General features: G+C 48.2%; 1 protein-coding gene across 3 annotated transcripts in view; it reads right to left on the reverse strand.

Moving 5' to 3' along the window:
- Positions 1 to 16,275, reverse strand: part of LOC141159937 (uncharacterized) — a 405,956-nt gene that overhangs the window by 106,521 nt on the left and 283,160 nt on the right. For all 3 annotated transcript variants that reach the window (XM_073645501.1, XM_073645499.1, XM_073645500.1), the window contains exons 4-5: positions 6,664 to 6,769; positions 6,407 to 6,483 (exon numbers count right to left, since the gene is read on the reverse strand). In XM_073645501.1, coding sequence (XP_073501602.1) covers positions 6,407 to 6,483; positions 6,664 to 6,769 — 183 coding nt within the window. The remainder of the gene's footprint in view (positions 1 to 6,406; positions 6,484 to 6,663; positions 6,770 to 16,275) is intronic.

Raw genomic sequence — 16,275 nt, forward strand, 5'->3', positions numbered from 1 at the left:
AGGATATGCAGCAGAAATTTCTGCTGCAAATCCTGATGTGTTGGCAGGAAGAACACTACGAAAAATATGCGTTTTTGCCACGGTTTTGACATGCGTTTTTGTTGCATATTTTCCTCAACTCATTACAATGGGTGAAATATGCTGCAAGAATTGACATTATGCAGATTTTAATCTGCTACAAATCTGCCAGGAAAAAATAAGCAATGAGTGCGTGACAATTCAGAAATCTCATTCACTTTGCTGGTGCTGTAAAACACTGCGTATTGTGCAATGTGTGGATAATAGTATCTTAATGGTGGGGTACATATACTGTATGCAGTCAGGGGAAGACACATGTATATATACACAATATATGTGACTATTATTTTCAGGGCTTCAGTAATCAGTGTAACAAGACAAATCGTGGCTGGAAGAAATCAACATAAAGGTCTGATCAGATGGAGAAGAAACAATAGAAAACAACTCTAATCAGATGAGACGTTAGTGCTCACTGCATGAAAATATTATACTGTATGACTTGGAGAAATACTGTTAGGCTGTGTGCCCACGATGCGTTTTTTAAGCGTTTCTGCAGCGGCAAAAACACTGCAGAAACGCTTAAAAAACGCATGGTAGAAGACCTGCCATGTTCCCCAATGATAATCCGCATGTGCTGTGCACATGCTGCGGAAATTTCCGCTGTGGGTTGTCATTGCGGAAAAAAAGCAGCACTACCAATTATTTTGCTGAAGCGCTGCGTTTTCGCCGTCATTGACTTGCAATGGAACGCATGTGTGGCGCCCTGCTGTGCATTAGTGCCACAGATCCTAGAGGGGTGCATGGACGGATTCCTCCACAAGAGGCCCTCACAGCATACACACACCTCCACCTTCCACCTCAGACTACCAGAGGGAGCCCGGATAGGGATGTAAAAAGGGAAGGTGGAGCTAGGCAGTCAGTTCCTGCAGAAGATGAACCTGAGAGAGGTCAGCCTGCAGTGGAGCTCAGTCTAGAGAACAGTTTCCTCAGGGGACAGAGGTAGTTCCAGTCCCTCTAGAGACAGCCCAGACTCAAGGAGCTCAGGTTAGTGAGCTTAAGGCGTGCCGACACCATAAGAGCAGTGAAGAGTAGCGAGGCCTACTGCCAGTGTGAAGCCTAGTGAGGGCCCCGAGCGCGGCCGAAGGCAAGTGGAGTAGCGAGCTACATAGGGGGCAGAGGAGCTTAACCAGCTCACCCCACAAGCATTTACCGGATACCGGGTCCGTGTCAGCAGGGATCTCTAGGACCAGCAGAAACAACCAGAACCCCTGGCGAACTACATGTCTCAGGAACACCAAAAGCTGACTGATATACCAGGGTCAGGAGTCACTGAGGCCCAAGAGACCAGGGAATGTGAACTCCATCAGAAGGCCCTACCACCAGGTCAGCCGGTGCAAGACAGAGACCAAGTTAGGCCTGGCTCCAGGCAGGTCATAAACTTATCAGGAAAAGGCAAGAAACAGGAGGCCCCACACCCGCTCACTGGGGAGAGTCCTGAAATGCACCCTTCACCCTACAGTGCCCTGGATTGTGCCTGAAACACCACCAGTAAAGGTACTGAAGTGAACTGTTGTGAGTGTGCCTATTCTTCTGACCCGGCTGGGTCCCCTCTGTCCTGCATCCATTGTCCTACGCTGCCCTGAGGCCCTGCTCCACCTGTGGGGAGCCGCACCATCCAAGCTGCCTGATCACCGGCCTCAGAAGACTGTAGCAGCGCTGGTGAGTCTCACCAGACACCACGGGTGGTGTCACGAATTTTCCCCTTTCCCATACACCTTTTCCCACCATTCCTTCTACCCTTTTTAAGAGTGACCCCAGGGTACGGCCTCGGGAGCCGGCCACCGCAGCATCCCCCAAAACTAACAGCAAGGCCCGGGCGCCGAGTACCCATCCCTTGGGCGCGTCACATGTAATCCACATCACTGGATCTGTACATGCGGAATCCATGCGTTTCAATGTGCGGATGGTACCCGGGTCTGGAGGACAAGAGACTCTCCTCTGGACCCAAGTACCATAGAACCGGTAAAAAAAAAGAATAAAATAAAAACTAAATATTATATTTACCTTCTGACGGCCCCCGGTGTCCTTGTCTTCACTTGCCGGCAGATTGCGGTGGACTGAAGGACCTGCGCTGACGTCATAGTCATGTGACAACAGGTCCTTCAGAGTAGCGTACTGCGAGCTGCTGGCAGCCAGGACGGAGGGACGCAAGACTCCGGGGGCCATCGGAAGGTAAGTATAGATTTATTTTTTTATTTTTTGACATTCTTTGGGGTCACACTATATAAATCTATGCCGTTTGCATGGATTTATATAGTGTGACCAAGTTGTCAAGCACTTTCCAAGTGATGCTAAAATCGCTTGGAAAGCGCTTGGCAACCCGCATGCGGAAATGCATGTGAAGAACGCTTCATATCCGCAAGTACCTGGCAGGAAAAACGCATGTACAATCCACATGCGTTTTTTCGCCAGGGAGATGCAGAAACGCTCAGGAAAACTCTGGAGCATTTCTGCATCATGGGCACATAGCCTTATTAATAAAATCCCTAGGGCCACATTGTCAAAACTTGGGTGTTATGTCCATGTGCTGCCAGATTTTATAATTGTATGGCATACTGACTCAGAGTTTTATAGATCCATTCACATATCTGTAAACATCACATATCCGAGAATAAGATTTGTGACTCAGAGCATGCCCTGTTCTGATCTGATTTTGAGGATTAGAATAGGACATGCTCAATGGGACTGTGTGCTGTCCAAGAAAGATATCAGGTACCATACTGACACGTCACATGGATACAGGAATGTAGCCTTATGTATAGTGTCATCCCTTAGACCCTTCATGACCTTGCGATTTTCTGCTTTTGCGCTTTTGTTTTTTGCTCCCCTTCTTCCTAAAGCCATAATTTTTTTATTTTTCTATCAATATGGCCGTATAGAGCTTTTTTTTTTGCGGGACGAGTTGTACTTTTGAATGACACGATTGATTTTACCATACAGCTTACTGGAAAATGGGGAAATAAATCCTAGTGGGGTGAAAATGGCAAAAAAAGAGCAATTCCACAATTGTTTTTTGGGTTTTCTATTTACTATGTTCACTAATTGCTAAAATTGACCTGGCAATAAGATTTTCCAGGTCAGTACGAGTACGCAGATACTAAACAAGTATAGGTTCTTTTTTATTTAAGTGGTGAAAAAAAAATCTGAAATTTGTAAGACAAAAAAAAATTTGTTTATGTCACCATTTCCTGAAACCCGTAGCGTCTCGATTTTTTGGAATCTGGGGCTGGGTGATGGCTTATTTTTTGTGCCCTGAGCTGACGTTTCTGTTGATACCACTTTGGGGTAGGTACAATGTTTTGATCGCATGTTATTGCATTTTATTATAATGTTGCAGTGACCAAAAAACGTAATTCTGGTGTTTAGTTTTTTCCTCTCGTTACACTGTTTACCGATCTGATTAATTTACTTTATATTTTGATAGATCGGACATTTCTGTACTCAGCAATACCAAATGTGTATTTTTTATTTTTTATTGGTTTTATTTTTAATGGGGCAAAAGGGGGGTGATTTGAACTTTTGCTTTTTTTAAACTTTTTTTTTTCACTTTTTACTGGCTTCAATAGTCCCCTTAGGAGACTTTAAACTGTGATCATCCAATCGCCTGTGCTGCACGTATCAGGGCTTCAGCCCTACTATGTGTAGCAGAAATCACGATCTCCTATCTCTGGCGTTCATAGGAGATTCACAATGATAGGCACGGGGTCTTCTGCAGACCCCTGGCTGTCATGATAACCCATCGGCGCCCTGCAATCATGTGACAGGGACGCTGATGGGCGGGACTTGTGATGCGCTTCCGGCCGGCACATGTTAAATGCTGGTGTCAGTGATTGACAGTGACATTAACCGCGGCTGTCAAAGGCACATGACAGCTGATCGATCAGCTTTCATATGCTGGGAAAGATGTAGGCTCAGCATTGGAGCCTGCATCAAAGGCGGTGACCCGACCTTTGACGTACATTTACATCAAAGGTCGTGAAGGGGTTAGTATATAGTATTCTCACTTATTTATAGTGCCGTCCTTAATGACATAAAAGAAGAAACTATTATGTATAACACCATCCCTTATTATGTAGCATCCTCTCTAGTTATGTATGGCGCCATCCCTCAGGCCCCCTCTCTTAGACCCCCTTCACACGTCAGTGTCTCCAATAAGTGTGGTGACAGTTTTTACACACGTAGACCCATTCAAATCTATGGGTCTATGGGAGAAATTTCTCACGCTGTGAGCAGTGACGTCAGTAAGGTTAAAGCAGTTCACCGCTGCCTGTGACCTCCGATTACTTTAATCATGTCACCGCAACTGTAAATTTCACACTGTAGTTTCATTGTTCAAGTTGGCATGGTGAGCGGTCATGTTACTGATGTCACTGCTCACCAGATCATCCTGATAAAGCAGAGTTGGGGATCGTCATGGGACGTCGTAATTATAGATTAACGGTGGACAGGTGAGGATTACTTTGATCTTTTGTTTTTAGGTTAATAAATGGGTAAAAGATGGTAATTGTCGGGGAGTGATTTGTACAATTAAAGGACTTTTCTCTGTGTGTGTCTTTATTACTTTTGACTATGGGGTTAGTAATGGGAGTGTCTGATAGACGCCTCCCCATTACAAACCCCTGGGCTTGAGGTCAGTGGACATAAAACAGCTGACATCAACACCAAAACGATTACCCCACTTGCCAACACACCGGTGCAAGTGTGAAGAGCCAAGGCTAAGTACCAGAATTGGGACATCTAATGGATGCACCATTTCTGGGGTGGCTGAGGGCTGGTGTTATTTAGTCTGGGAGGGGAACAATATCCATGGCCCCTTCCCAGCCTATTAATATCAGCCTGCAGCTCCCTGTTTAGCCTTTGCTGGTTATTAAAAATAGGGGGGTGCCACATCATTTTTTTTGGGTCCCCACATTTTTAATAACCAATAAGGGCTAAGCAAACAGCTGTGAGCTGTTATTAATAGGCTGGGAACTTTTATGGCTATTGTCCCCTTTCCAGAATATTAACACCAGCCCCCAGCTGTCATCTTTCCCTCATCTGGTTAGGAAAATTAAGGGGGACCCCACGCCATTTTTCTTTTAAATTTATTTATTTAATAAGCTCTATTCCCAGACAGTGGGAGCTGATTACATCTCTCATTAAAATTGCCTGGTAGCGCTGATCACAGAAAGACCAGGCAACAATGATGAGAGTTGGATTCAGCACCTGGCACCCGGCGCCTGGGAACAGTGCTAACTGTACTGCTTTTTCCAGACGCCAGTAGATGTCACACTGATGGTGCACATGAACACAAGGATACGGATAGCACTGTTACTGGTTTTTCCAGTACCGGAATTATCAGGACATGTGAAAGAGGCTTTATGCTGTCGTTATGTACAACACCGTCCCTTACATAGCGTATTCTTGTTATTCACAGCGTCCTCTCTTTATTACATAGTCCTCTTCTATTAAATATAAAATGACTGCTGATGGAGCAGCATCTGACCAGAAGACCAGTCCATCAGCCTCCTCCATCAGAAAAGAAGCTTTTCCATGCTCCATCAGCAGTCATTTCATTTTATATCTAACAAGAGAGGACAGTATGAAATAAAGACAGGGAGCTATAAACAAGAGAATCAGCTATGTAAGGGTATGGTGCTTTATATAACAAGAGAGGGCACTGTGTAATAAGGGACAACAACATACATAATAAGAGGAGACTATGTAATATATATGTATGTATAGAGGGGAGCCCAGACACATTTCTTGCACAGGGGCCCCAATCTGACAGTGTCCGGCCCTGAGTGGCTTATATATTTTGTTGAATAGTATGAAGTTTAGAAATTGTGGAATTGCACTTTAGGGATATTTCAAATAATATTTGTTATATTATAAAAATAAAATTATTGTTTCTATTTTTCAAAATTAAATGATATCTGTACAATAAGTTTTACTTTGTGAATTGAGCGCATTCCTCTTTTTTGGTTTATGCTGATATGTTCACTGCACAATGTACAAATATGGAGCTTCACATCCAACAATACTCTATCAATGTCCTTATATTATGACTCCATATGGATATTGAGAACTAAAAGTCAAGCCCCACAACAGCCACACTATTCTGTTATATTAATGCTTGAGTTTGCAGAGAATACCTTGTCCTCTCTCCTGTGTAAGGGTCTCCAGGAGTCAGCCAAACAGTAATGAACGTTGTCAGATTTCCCTGATCTAGTCGCTCTATCCCCTGGCTCCTGGCCATATTTGGCAATAGTAGTCCTGTGTCCATGTCCGCTGATTGAGATATGAGGAAACAGTGCATAGCAGCCTTCTATAATTGGTAAAGACATACCATTTCCAAAGAATTCATTCTGTGCTTCCAAATTCTTAAGCTCTTTCCTCAAATGTTCTTTGGCCGCTTCCAGTTTTCTTAAAAAAATAAATTTCTATGTTTAGGATATTTAACAAAATTTATTTTAAGTTGAAGCTTGTTTTAGACTTTCTGATGTGATGAAGATATAAAAGAGATAATTTTAATTAAGCAATTTTTCAAGGAGTGCTCTACATGATTATTATTATTTGCTTAGGCAATATTATATTTCCAGATACCTGATAGCTTCATCATGGTGCTTCTGTCTGTGTGCCTGCTCCATGCTTCTTCTGATCAGAACCTTGTCAAGCATCGTCTGCATCGGCGGAGAGCCCGGTGGTGGGTCTTTAAGAAAAGCAAAGAAGAGCAAACAGCATTTACAAAGAAAAACAGTTCATAACAATATCATATGAGACCATATAACACTTATTAATGCAATGATATTATATCTCTTGATATTTACAGAGAATTAAAGAGAAGGTCCACTCACCTTTGGAAACAATTTTCATTGATTCAATGCATTTATAATGAAAAACGATGCAATTTTCCATGTAGTATTAATAATAAATCTCTTAATGTTTTTGTCTACAGCTCCCATGCCGAACTATAGGTCTCCCAGTTACAGACTGCAAACAAACACTGTGTAGCCTTCATCTTACAATCACAATAGCTTACATACGGTATATTGGTCCACTTCTGATTACTTTGTGAGGATGCACATCACATTCTGCTCTCCATTGAGCATTCTTTCCGGGGGTTGTCTTAAAAGCAGAAGAGGGGGATTCACATGTGCCCCCCCCACATATGAAACATGGGACTCTGTATGATCTCTTTTCCAGTGAAGCATAATGCAATGTGAACCATAACTAATATACCTTTGGTAGGTAAGCAAGTGGAAGAGGAAAAATAAGTATGATTGCAGGAACAGACTACAGAAGGCTTGTTTGTAGTCTGTTACCGTGGAAACATTTAGATGACCATAGTAGCAGTAGAGGAGAAATTGAAATAAGACTATATGTAAAGTTGTTTGAAGAACCACCCCACTTTTGTTTTTTTTTTTACTGCTGGTGTAATGCAACTAACCTAAGTTCCCTGCCCCAATATCATACTTACCAGTCGCCATCTTCATCTGTTCTCGGCGCCACTCGAGTCGGTCTTCTGCAGGTTGTGACCTGCTGGATCGCTCAAGTGTTTGTTGGACGAGCGAAAAGTTACAACTCAATCTATATAAGACTATGAGAGCCAGAATGAGGCTCTCATGGACTTACATTGAGAGTGTGTGACCATTACTTCTGTCTTCTAGTCAGTCAGAAATTGCAGTCACAAGATGGCGAACCGGAGCAACGCCAGGAACAGCTGAAGGCGGCGTCTGGTAAGTATAATACTAGGGTCAAGGAACTTAGCTTAATGGCACCACTGTAGCGCGGAAATAAAAAAAAAAACGCTGGAGTGATGGTTTAATTTTTTTTTTAACTACACAGAACCATTAGTAATGGTTGCAATAGTCAGCCTCCCTTGTAAATCAAAGTAATGTGGCATGCAGAAGTAGTGCTGTTACTTCAAAAGCATCCAGCAACTATTGCAAATAACACAAGCACAGGAGACAGGAAGTGTTGTGCTTCAGAAGCATCCAGCAACTAGAGGAGTTAACACAGTCACAGGAGACAGGGCGTGTTTTAGCAGAGCCCCAGGGGGATTGTGGGGAACTTGTTATTGTAGTCTGGCTGAAGCCGAAGAGAAAGGTGGTGTGTTATCTGAATCTGACAGAAGGTAACTGAACAGGATTCAGATCAGGAGAGAAACTAAACACAAGTCAGATAAACTCCCTGAACTAACAGTGCAGAGTATTATCAGGCAGGAAGATAAGGACTGGAAGGAATTGTGTCACAGGGATCATCTCCCTCATCAAACCCTCCCCCCTCCATCTCCATGCAGGCTAAAGAATGCTGTGTACTATTGTGTCCATGTGAAAGAAAAGCCTGTGGTTGTGTATGCATAGAAGTGTGCTGCTAAGAGATGTAATCTATTCTGAATTATGCTACTCAAGAGACTGTAATACTTTGCCTTGTGAAGAAACTACTGTATTGTTACAGGAGCCGGTTGCTGAAGAAACTCAGATTGTACTGTAATGAAGATTGTTGCTGTAAAATCCCTGAATTGCACTGGCCGTGCTTCAGATTAAATTCCAATGTTAAACTGTTGAGAAAGACTCTTGTCAGATGTATCTGATCAGCATTTGAATCTATCGTGTGCCTGAGAGAAGCAGCCTATGTTCGCCCTGAGTAACGGTTCCCCCAGTATTCCAAAGAATTAATGAAACCCGTCTCACCTTATCTGAACCTAGCGGCGTGCGTGTAACATAATACATGAGTGAATCAAAGCGAACCAATAAACCAGGCATGACAAGTTAAAAATTCAGACATTTGAAAGTGAAGGCTGCATAAAGCACACATCACAAGACAAACTTAGGGTGGCCTTACATGAGTTACATGTAGAAAGAATGCTTGATCTCACAACTCTTACATATACATGAATGCTCAACTTTGGCAGTGGCTCATGTCCCCTGAGAATAAAAGGATCAATGGGATGGGCCACCATATACATTAGATGGTTGGACAATACTTTTTCCTTATGACAAAGGGGACCTTCAGTAGTGTTGAGCCACCCCCGTAGTGTTCGAGTTCGGTTCGGTTCGTCGAACACCCGTGTGTTCGCCGAACTGTTCGTCGAACTGTTCGTCGAACACCTTCGAACACCGTTAAAACCAATGGCAGGCAAACAAAAACACATAGAAAACACCTTCAAAGGTGTCCAAAAGCTGACAAACTGCTCAGAAGACACAACTAACACATGGAAAAGTGACAAGTACATATAGTCATGCGAAAAGAAAAGAGGTGGAGGAGTAAAAGGAGGGGGAGACACATATATAGGCATGTCATGCCCTTCTAAAATCCAAAAAGTGAGAAGCCGACACGTTCAGTCCGCTCCTGCCCGTGCCACCTCCGTGTCGCCGGGTTTGTGCCAGAGCCGCGGTGAACCCTGACGGCCAGCCCCCCTCTCCCAATACTGGTGCCTGTCCGCTGGTGGGTCGAGCGAGCCCCCCTGTGGTGGAGGCAGCTCTAAGCTTTTTAATTTAAATTGTCTCTCTAATTTGAATGAATACACTTTAAATCCATTTACAAGGATCTATTGGAGGGCAAGTCTCATGCCAGCAGCCGCGTAATTCCAGCTCCAGTAGCGTCCACTAAAGCTGCTGCAGTTAAAAAGCTTTTATAAGGATCGAGCTCGGCTGTCCACCGCAAGGCATCCTACTGCCAGTCCCAGCCCCTATGCCTTGGGGTGCCTCCTGATGCTCTTCACTGAGTATCCCGTGGTCCCGAAGCATTTCCTTTGAAAAAATTAAGTGTCCAAACTACAGGTGGTGTAGCTTGCTTAACAGCCGGGATAATCCGCTGACTAGCAGACACTGCTACTAGGCACAAAGTATTTCCTGGGCTAGATGCAGTTAAAAATTTGCAATTAGATACTCTCGTTGGATGCTGAGAAAGCATTCTGTGGCACCCCAGGGGTCTGGTCTCCACAGTAATAGCAATGTTATGTCTGAGAGCAGGTGGGAGGTCTCTTGGTCAGGAATCCTATGCATGCCACACCTCCTGCCCAGTCCTGGGAGGGGAAGAACTTCCCCTATATAAAGCTGGGGCTGAGGCAGGGTTAGGGAGAAGAAGAGTTGAGAAGAAGAGAAGCAGCTATAGGAAAGAGAGATCAGGAGCTCTGTGGGAGCAGTGCTAAAAGGAATCAGGGGCTGGCAGCTGAAGAGCTCGCCCTGATTGAAGAGTTACCACTGGACCCGGAGTCCGAGGCTGTGGGGATTAACCCAGACCCAGCAGCAGAAACCGCCCGGCAGGGGATTTCAGGTCCTCTGGCCAAGAAACCCGAAGGCACGGTCACACGCGTGGGACCAGCACCGCCGTCGTGGAGCGGAAGCCACTAGAAGGCCTCGAGTCACCGGCCATACGGGTGAGCACCACACGGTACACTCAGGGACGTGGGCTACCTTTACCCGCCTCTAGCAAGGAAGCCAGAAGAGTACAATTAGTTGGGGAGGCCTACAACTCCTCCTGGCCAAGGGGAATCCCATCTGCTCAAGGACTGACCAGGCCCCGACCGCTAGCCAGTACTCCGGGAGGGTCTATCTTTGTCACCAGTAAAGACCCTGAACTACACCGCATCGTCTCTGAGTGGTTCCTGCTACCCCCCATCATCCACGTCGGCTGCCCTGAGGCCATACCCCTCCCGTTGGGGGTTATACCATCTACGCTGCACTATCCTACCACCGGCCTCAGCGGTCTGCCCTGCAGCGGCAGCTCCATAGCTGCATTCAACGGGTGGCGTAGTCGTCCTACATCTACTGCTATTATACCGCCGCTTAGTCTGACTCCCTGGGCACGGACCGGGTCGCCGCCACGAGACTACTACCCCCAACAGGCCCGGCTCCGGGTAGTCCCCGCGTGCGCAACGCTACACCAAGTAGGCCCAGGGGTGCGTCAACTTTTGGCGTAGTCGGCAGGATTACGTGCCCGCAACCACCGGGTACTGCGTGCCTGAAAAAGACTGTTCAAACTTACCAGTGGTGAAGATTCCCGCCATCCGTGGAGGTTTCCCGCCATCCGGCGCCATCTTCTACCTTCTTCCCGCCATCCGCGAAGTTTTCCCGCCATCCGGCGCCATCTTCTGCCTTCTTCCCGCCTTCCGTGGAGTTTTCCCGCCGTTGGACGCCATCTTGAAGACGCCGCGCGGGAAGAAGAGGGGCGTGGACTCCGAAAGCGCGCGAGAACTGAAGCCCCGCCTCACGTCCAGTCGTCGCGTAAGGTCCTGGAAGGAGCCCAGCAGACGCTGACGTCACAGGAGCGCGACGGAAGGTCCTCAACCCTGACGATCCACTGCGGAGCCGCGGCCTACGGAAGAGGATCATCGCAAGGTAGGCCACGGTCCACTAGGGGGGGGAGAAAGATGTCGGATACGGAGGAGAGCTTCACTGCCTCAACCCCCGCCAGCGCCACCGCTGCTGCAGTCATGCCTTTCACCATGCCCTATATCCCGGGAGCAGCCTGGCTACCCCAATACTCAGGGGAGTCACATACCCTGAATGACTTTAGAGAAAAGCTGGATAGCCTCTTCCAGGTGTACCCCCTCACAGAAGAGCAAAAAGTGAGCATCCTGGTGGCCCAACTAACCGGGGCAGCCCAAAGGGAGGTAAAGTCCTGGCCACCTGGGAGGAGGACTGTCGCAGGGATACTAACCCGGCTGAGGGACACCTTTGATACCCGCACCTCAGCCGAGATTAAGCTTAGATTCTATGGGTGCAAGCAGCGAGCACATGAGAGTATAAGGGACTATGCACTAAACCTACAAGAGGCCCTGAGAGCCATTAAGCAGACCGACCCCGACAGCGTGGGAAACGAGGACAGGCTGTTGACCGAACAATTTATAGAGGGACTATATTGCAATGTCCACCGAACCCAGTTGCGGGCCATATCCTTACAGGATCCTCATCTGGACTTTGCACAGTTCAAGGACAGAGCCATCCGGGTGCTCCAAGAACCGGCACCGGGTGGCGTTGTGACCCACAGGCGCACAGCTATCACTTACCACCAGGAGGCGGCGCCCTTGTCGGCAGGGCCTGTGGGGGCTGATGCGCAGGCTTTGAACAATGACCCGGCTCCAGACCTGCACCATCAGGTCCAAGAGCTAGCTAAAAGCGTTGCTGCGCTAACCCAAACTGTGCAGTCTTTACAGGTTTCCACTCCAGGGAAGATCCAGCTGGCATCCGGACCGGAGGACATCCCGTGGCGTCGACCAAGGAGGACCCCACCGGCCAGAGGAAGACCCAGCGACCGATACAACGAGGACGGACAACCCATCTGCCGCCGCTGCAATCAACCCGGACATATGGCAAGGTACTGTCCTTTAAACTGGCACAACCTGGGGTAGAGGGCCAACCCCCAGGAAAAAGATCACCAGGCCCATCGAGCTGGCTCGACAAATATGTGGGAGGACGTCCAGTCTTGCCTGTGGTACTGGATGGCATTTCTATGAGTGCCCTACTGGACACCGGGTCACAGGTCACCACCATCCCGTACGTGCTCTTCAAGCAGTACTGGAATGACTCGGATATAACCCGCTACCCTGACGACGACTTGAGTATCATTGCCAGCAATGGTCAACCCGTGCCGCAGATCGGATTTAAAGAAATGACCATTAAAATCGGTAGAGTCGAACTGGCAGCACAGGGACTGATCATTGTGGACATTGACAAGCGCGAGAGTCACCCAAAGATAACTCTAGGAACTAATGTGATTGAAAATTGTCTTGCAGAGGTGATTTTCATTTTACAGCAGGTTGCCAAGAACGCCAGCTCCGGCCAGCAGCGAGTGCTCCAGAAAGAGATCCGGGCACTGATGCGACGGCAACAGGTGGAACTCTCCGGTGGTGAGATTGGTAGCGTAAGAATGTGTGACCCTTTCCCTATTGCCATGCCCCCGAAAAGTGAAATGATGATTTGGTGCCGGGCAGCTATTGGTCTGAGAGGTAGAGATTACCAGGCCATGGTAGAACCAGTCTACTCAGACAGTAGGCCCACCATTTTGACAGCACGGGGGGTAGTTGATGTACGCCATGGGAGGGTACCCGTTCGCATAATAAATATTGGGAAAAGGGAAGTATAGCTGCCCCGGTATGCTACGCTAGCCAAATTATATACTATCAACCAAAATTCTATACAGTCTGTGGAACCCTTGCCTCCATCTCACCCGGAGGAAGGTAACGGCTCTACGAAAATAATGGAGGATTGGTGTCAGCAACTACATTTGGGTACTGACTCCACTCCCTCCCACCAGAAACAGGGAGTCTACCGGGTGGTTCAAGAGTACGAGAGAGTGTTTAGTAAACACCCGTTAGACTTCGGGCGAGTCAAGGGGGTAGAACACCACATCCCCACGGGAGACCATCCTCCCATAAAAGAGAGGTATCGGCCCGTACCCCCTGCACACTACCAACACGCCAAGGGGATGCTTAGAGACATGAAGGAGGCTGGGGTAATCAGGGATAGCTGTAGCCCCTGGGCAGCTCCACTAGTCTTGGTCAAAAAGAAAGACAACACCATGAGAATGTGTGTAGATTACCGGAAAATTAACCGTATCACACACAAAGATGCGTACCCCTTACCAAGAATAGAGGAGTCTTTGGCTGCTTTAAAATCTGCTAACTTCTTCTCCACCTTGGATCTCACTAGCGGGTACTGGCAGGTTCCTGTAGCAGAGGCGGATCGGGAGAAGACCGCATTCACCACCCCGATGGGACTTAGCGAGTTTACCTGCATGCCGTTTGGACTCTGCAACGCACCAGGAACCTTCCAGCGATTGATGGAGTACTGTCTGGGACACCGGAACTTTGAGACGGTCCTGTTATACCTGGACGATGTCATCGTCTACTCCAAGACCTACAAGGACCACCTGAAGCACCTGGCGGAAGTGTTTGAAGCTCTGGCAAGTTACGGCCTAAAGGTGAAACCTTACAAGTGTCACCTCCTGAAGCCAAAGGTGCAGTACCTGGGACACGTGGTGAGTGCTGACGGAGTGGCTCCCGACCCTGATAAGATCACCGCAATTAAGGAATGGCCAAGCCCCTCCAGCGTAAAGGAAGTGAGGCAGTTCCTCGGGTTGGTAGGCTACTACCGAAGGTTCATTCCCGGTTTCACCAAAAAGGCAGCTCCTATGCAGGACCTCCTGATAGGCCAGTCCAGGAAGGCCAAGAACCAGAAGCCACCCTTCAGATGGGAGAAGCTGGAAGAAGAGTCCTTCCGCCAGCTGAAGATGGCCCTCACGGGGGATGAAATCCTGGCGTACCCTGATTATAGCCAGCCCTTTATCCTCTACACCGACGCCAGTAACATCGGGCTAGGAGCCGTACTGTCCCAGATCCAGCAGGGGAAGGAACGGGTAATTGCTTACGCCAGCCGAAAACTGCGACCCACCGAAAGAAACCCTGAGAATTACAGCTCATTTAAGCTAGAGTTCCTGGCAGTGGTGTGGGCAGTCACCGAACGCTTTAAGCACTACCTTGCTGCTTCCCGGTTCACCGTGTACACGGATAACAACCCGTTGACACACCTGGACACTGCAAGACTCGGTGCCCTAGAGCAGAGATGGATGGCCCGCTTGTCCAACTATGAGTTTACAATCAAATACCGGGCAGGACGCTCCAATACCAACGCAGACGCCCTGTCCAGGATGCCGAACCTACCGGACGTAGGGGAAGATTCAGAGGAACTGGAAGAAGTTGAACTCCCCGCGTTCCACCGTCATGGGACTATCCAGTATTCCCACCGTGTAAGAAGTAAGCAAACCGCTACGTTCAATCCCTTACCTCATTACAACTGGGTGGAGACGCAAGACAGTGACCCTGCCGTCCGTCTGGTAAAGGAGATGCTGACTCGGCCAGATGCACGCCTTGACCCAGACGCTACGGAGGAAGCCAAGCAACTGTGGGCTGAGAAGAGTCGACTGTTCCTTTATAAGGGAAAGTTGTGCCGCAGAATGGTTAACTCCCGGACGCATGAACTAATCTGGCAAGTAGTGGTGCCAAGAAGAGACGCAGCTATGGTGATGGAGGCATACCACGACGGCGCTGGGCATTTCGGATGGAAGAAGCTGGAGTTCCTGCTGCGCGGGCGGTTCCATTGGGTAGGCATGAGAGGAACCATCGAGAGGTGGTGCAGAGACTGTGGCCCATGCAACTTAAGAAGGAGGGACCGTGCCAGCCAGAAGACTCCCCTGCGGTCCATCATCACCAGACAGCCGTTGGAACTGGTAGCCTTGGATCATGTAAAACTGACCCCAAGCAGAAGTGGCTACGTCTACGCGTTAACCATCGTGGATCACTACTCCCGGTTCTTGGTTGTCGTCCCCGTCAAGGACTTAACGGCTCAAACAGCAGCTAGAGCCTTCCAGCAGCACTTCTGCCGTCCGCACGGATACCCGGAGCAGGTGCTGACGGACCAGGGGCCTGCCTTTGAAGCAGAGGTCTTCCAGGAGTTCTGCACCCTGTATGGATGCCGGAAGATTAGAACAACACCCTATCACCCGCAAACTAATGGACTTTGTGAGAAAATGAACCAGGTGGTGATAGATCTCCTGAAAACATTGCCCCTGGAGGAACGCAGTCTGTGGCCTGAGAAGCTGCCCGACCTGGTGGACCTATACAACCACATCCCTGTAGGTTCCACCAACTGTACCCCGGCTTACCTAATGAGGGCAAGACCTGGTAAGCTTCCTGTTGATCTGGAGATGGGAGTCCTGACACCCGAGGACACTTCACCAGAAGCAGACTGGGACACAGAGAGGCAGCAGCAGTACCGGAAAGTACAGGAGAGCGTGGAGCGAAGTCTCTGTCAAGCTAGGGAAAGACAAGAGAAAACTTACAACCAGTATGCTCCCGCTGTTCCCCTGGTGCCCGGAGAGCAGGTCTTGAAGAGGAAAAGACGGCTCCACAAGTTGGACGACCAGTGGGAGAAGGACCCGTACACCGTACTGCCCTCAAGCCACGACAACCCAAAGATCTGTACAATCAGTAAAGACGGAGGGGAAACCACAGCCATTGTATCCCGGGATCACCTGAAGAAGTGTCCTAAACAGCTACGGAACCCTGAAGAGGAACAAGAAGACCCTCGACCCGTAGAGGAAAGGGAAGATATGGTTAGTACTGTGCTCGGAGACTTCCCTCGGTCTTGGACTCAAGTCAATGGTGCTGTTGTGGTACCCGTCCTCACGTTCCTCCAACCAGCATCCCAAGGA

Source organism: Phyllobates terribilis, unplaced genomic scaffold (genome assembly GCF_046119375.1).
Source record: "Phyllobates terribilis strain yellow unplaced genomic scaffold, ASM4611937v1 Scaffold_1__5_contigs__length_1240528914, whole genome shotgun sequence".
NCBI lineage: Eukaryota > Metazoa > Chordata > Amphibia > Anura > Dendrobatidae > Phyllobates > Phyllobates terribilis.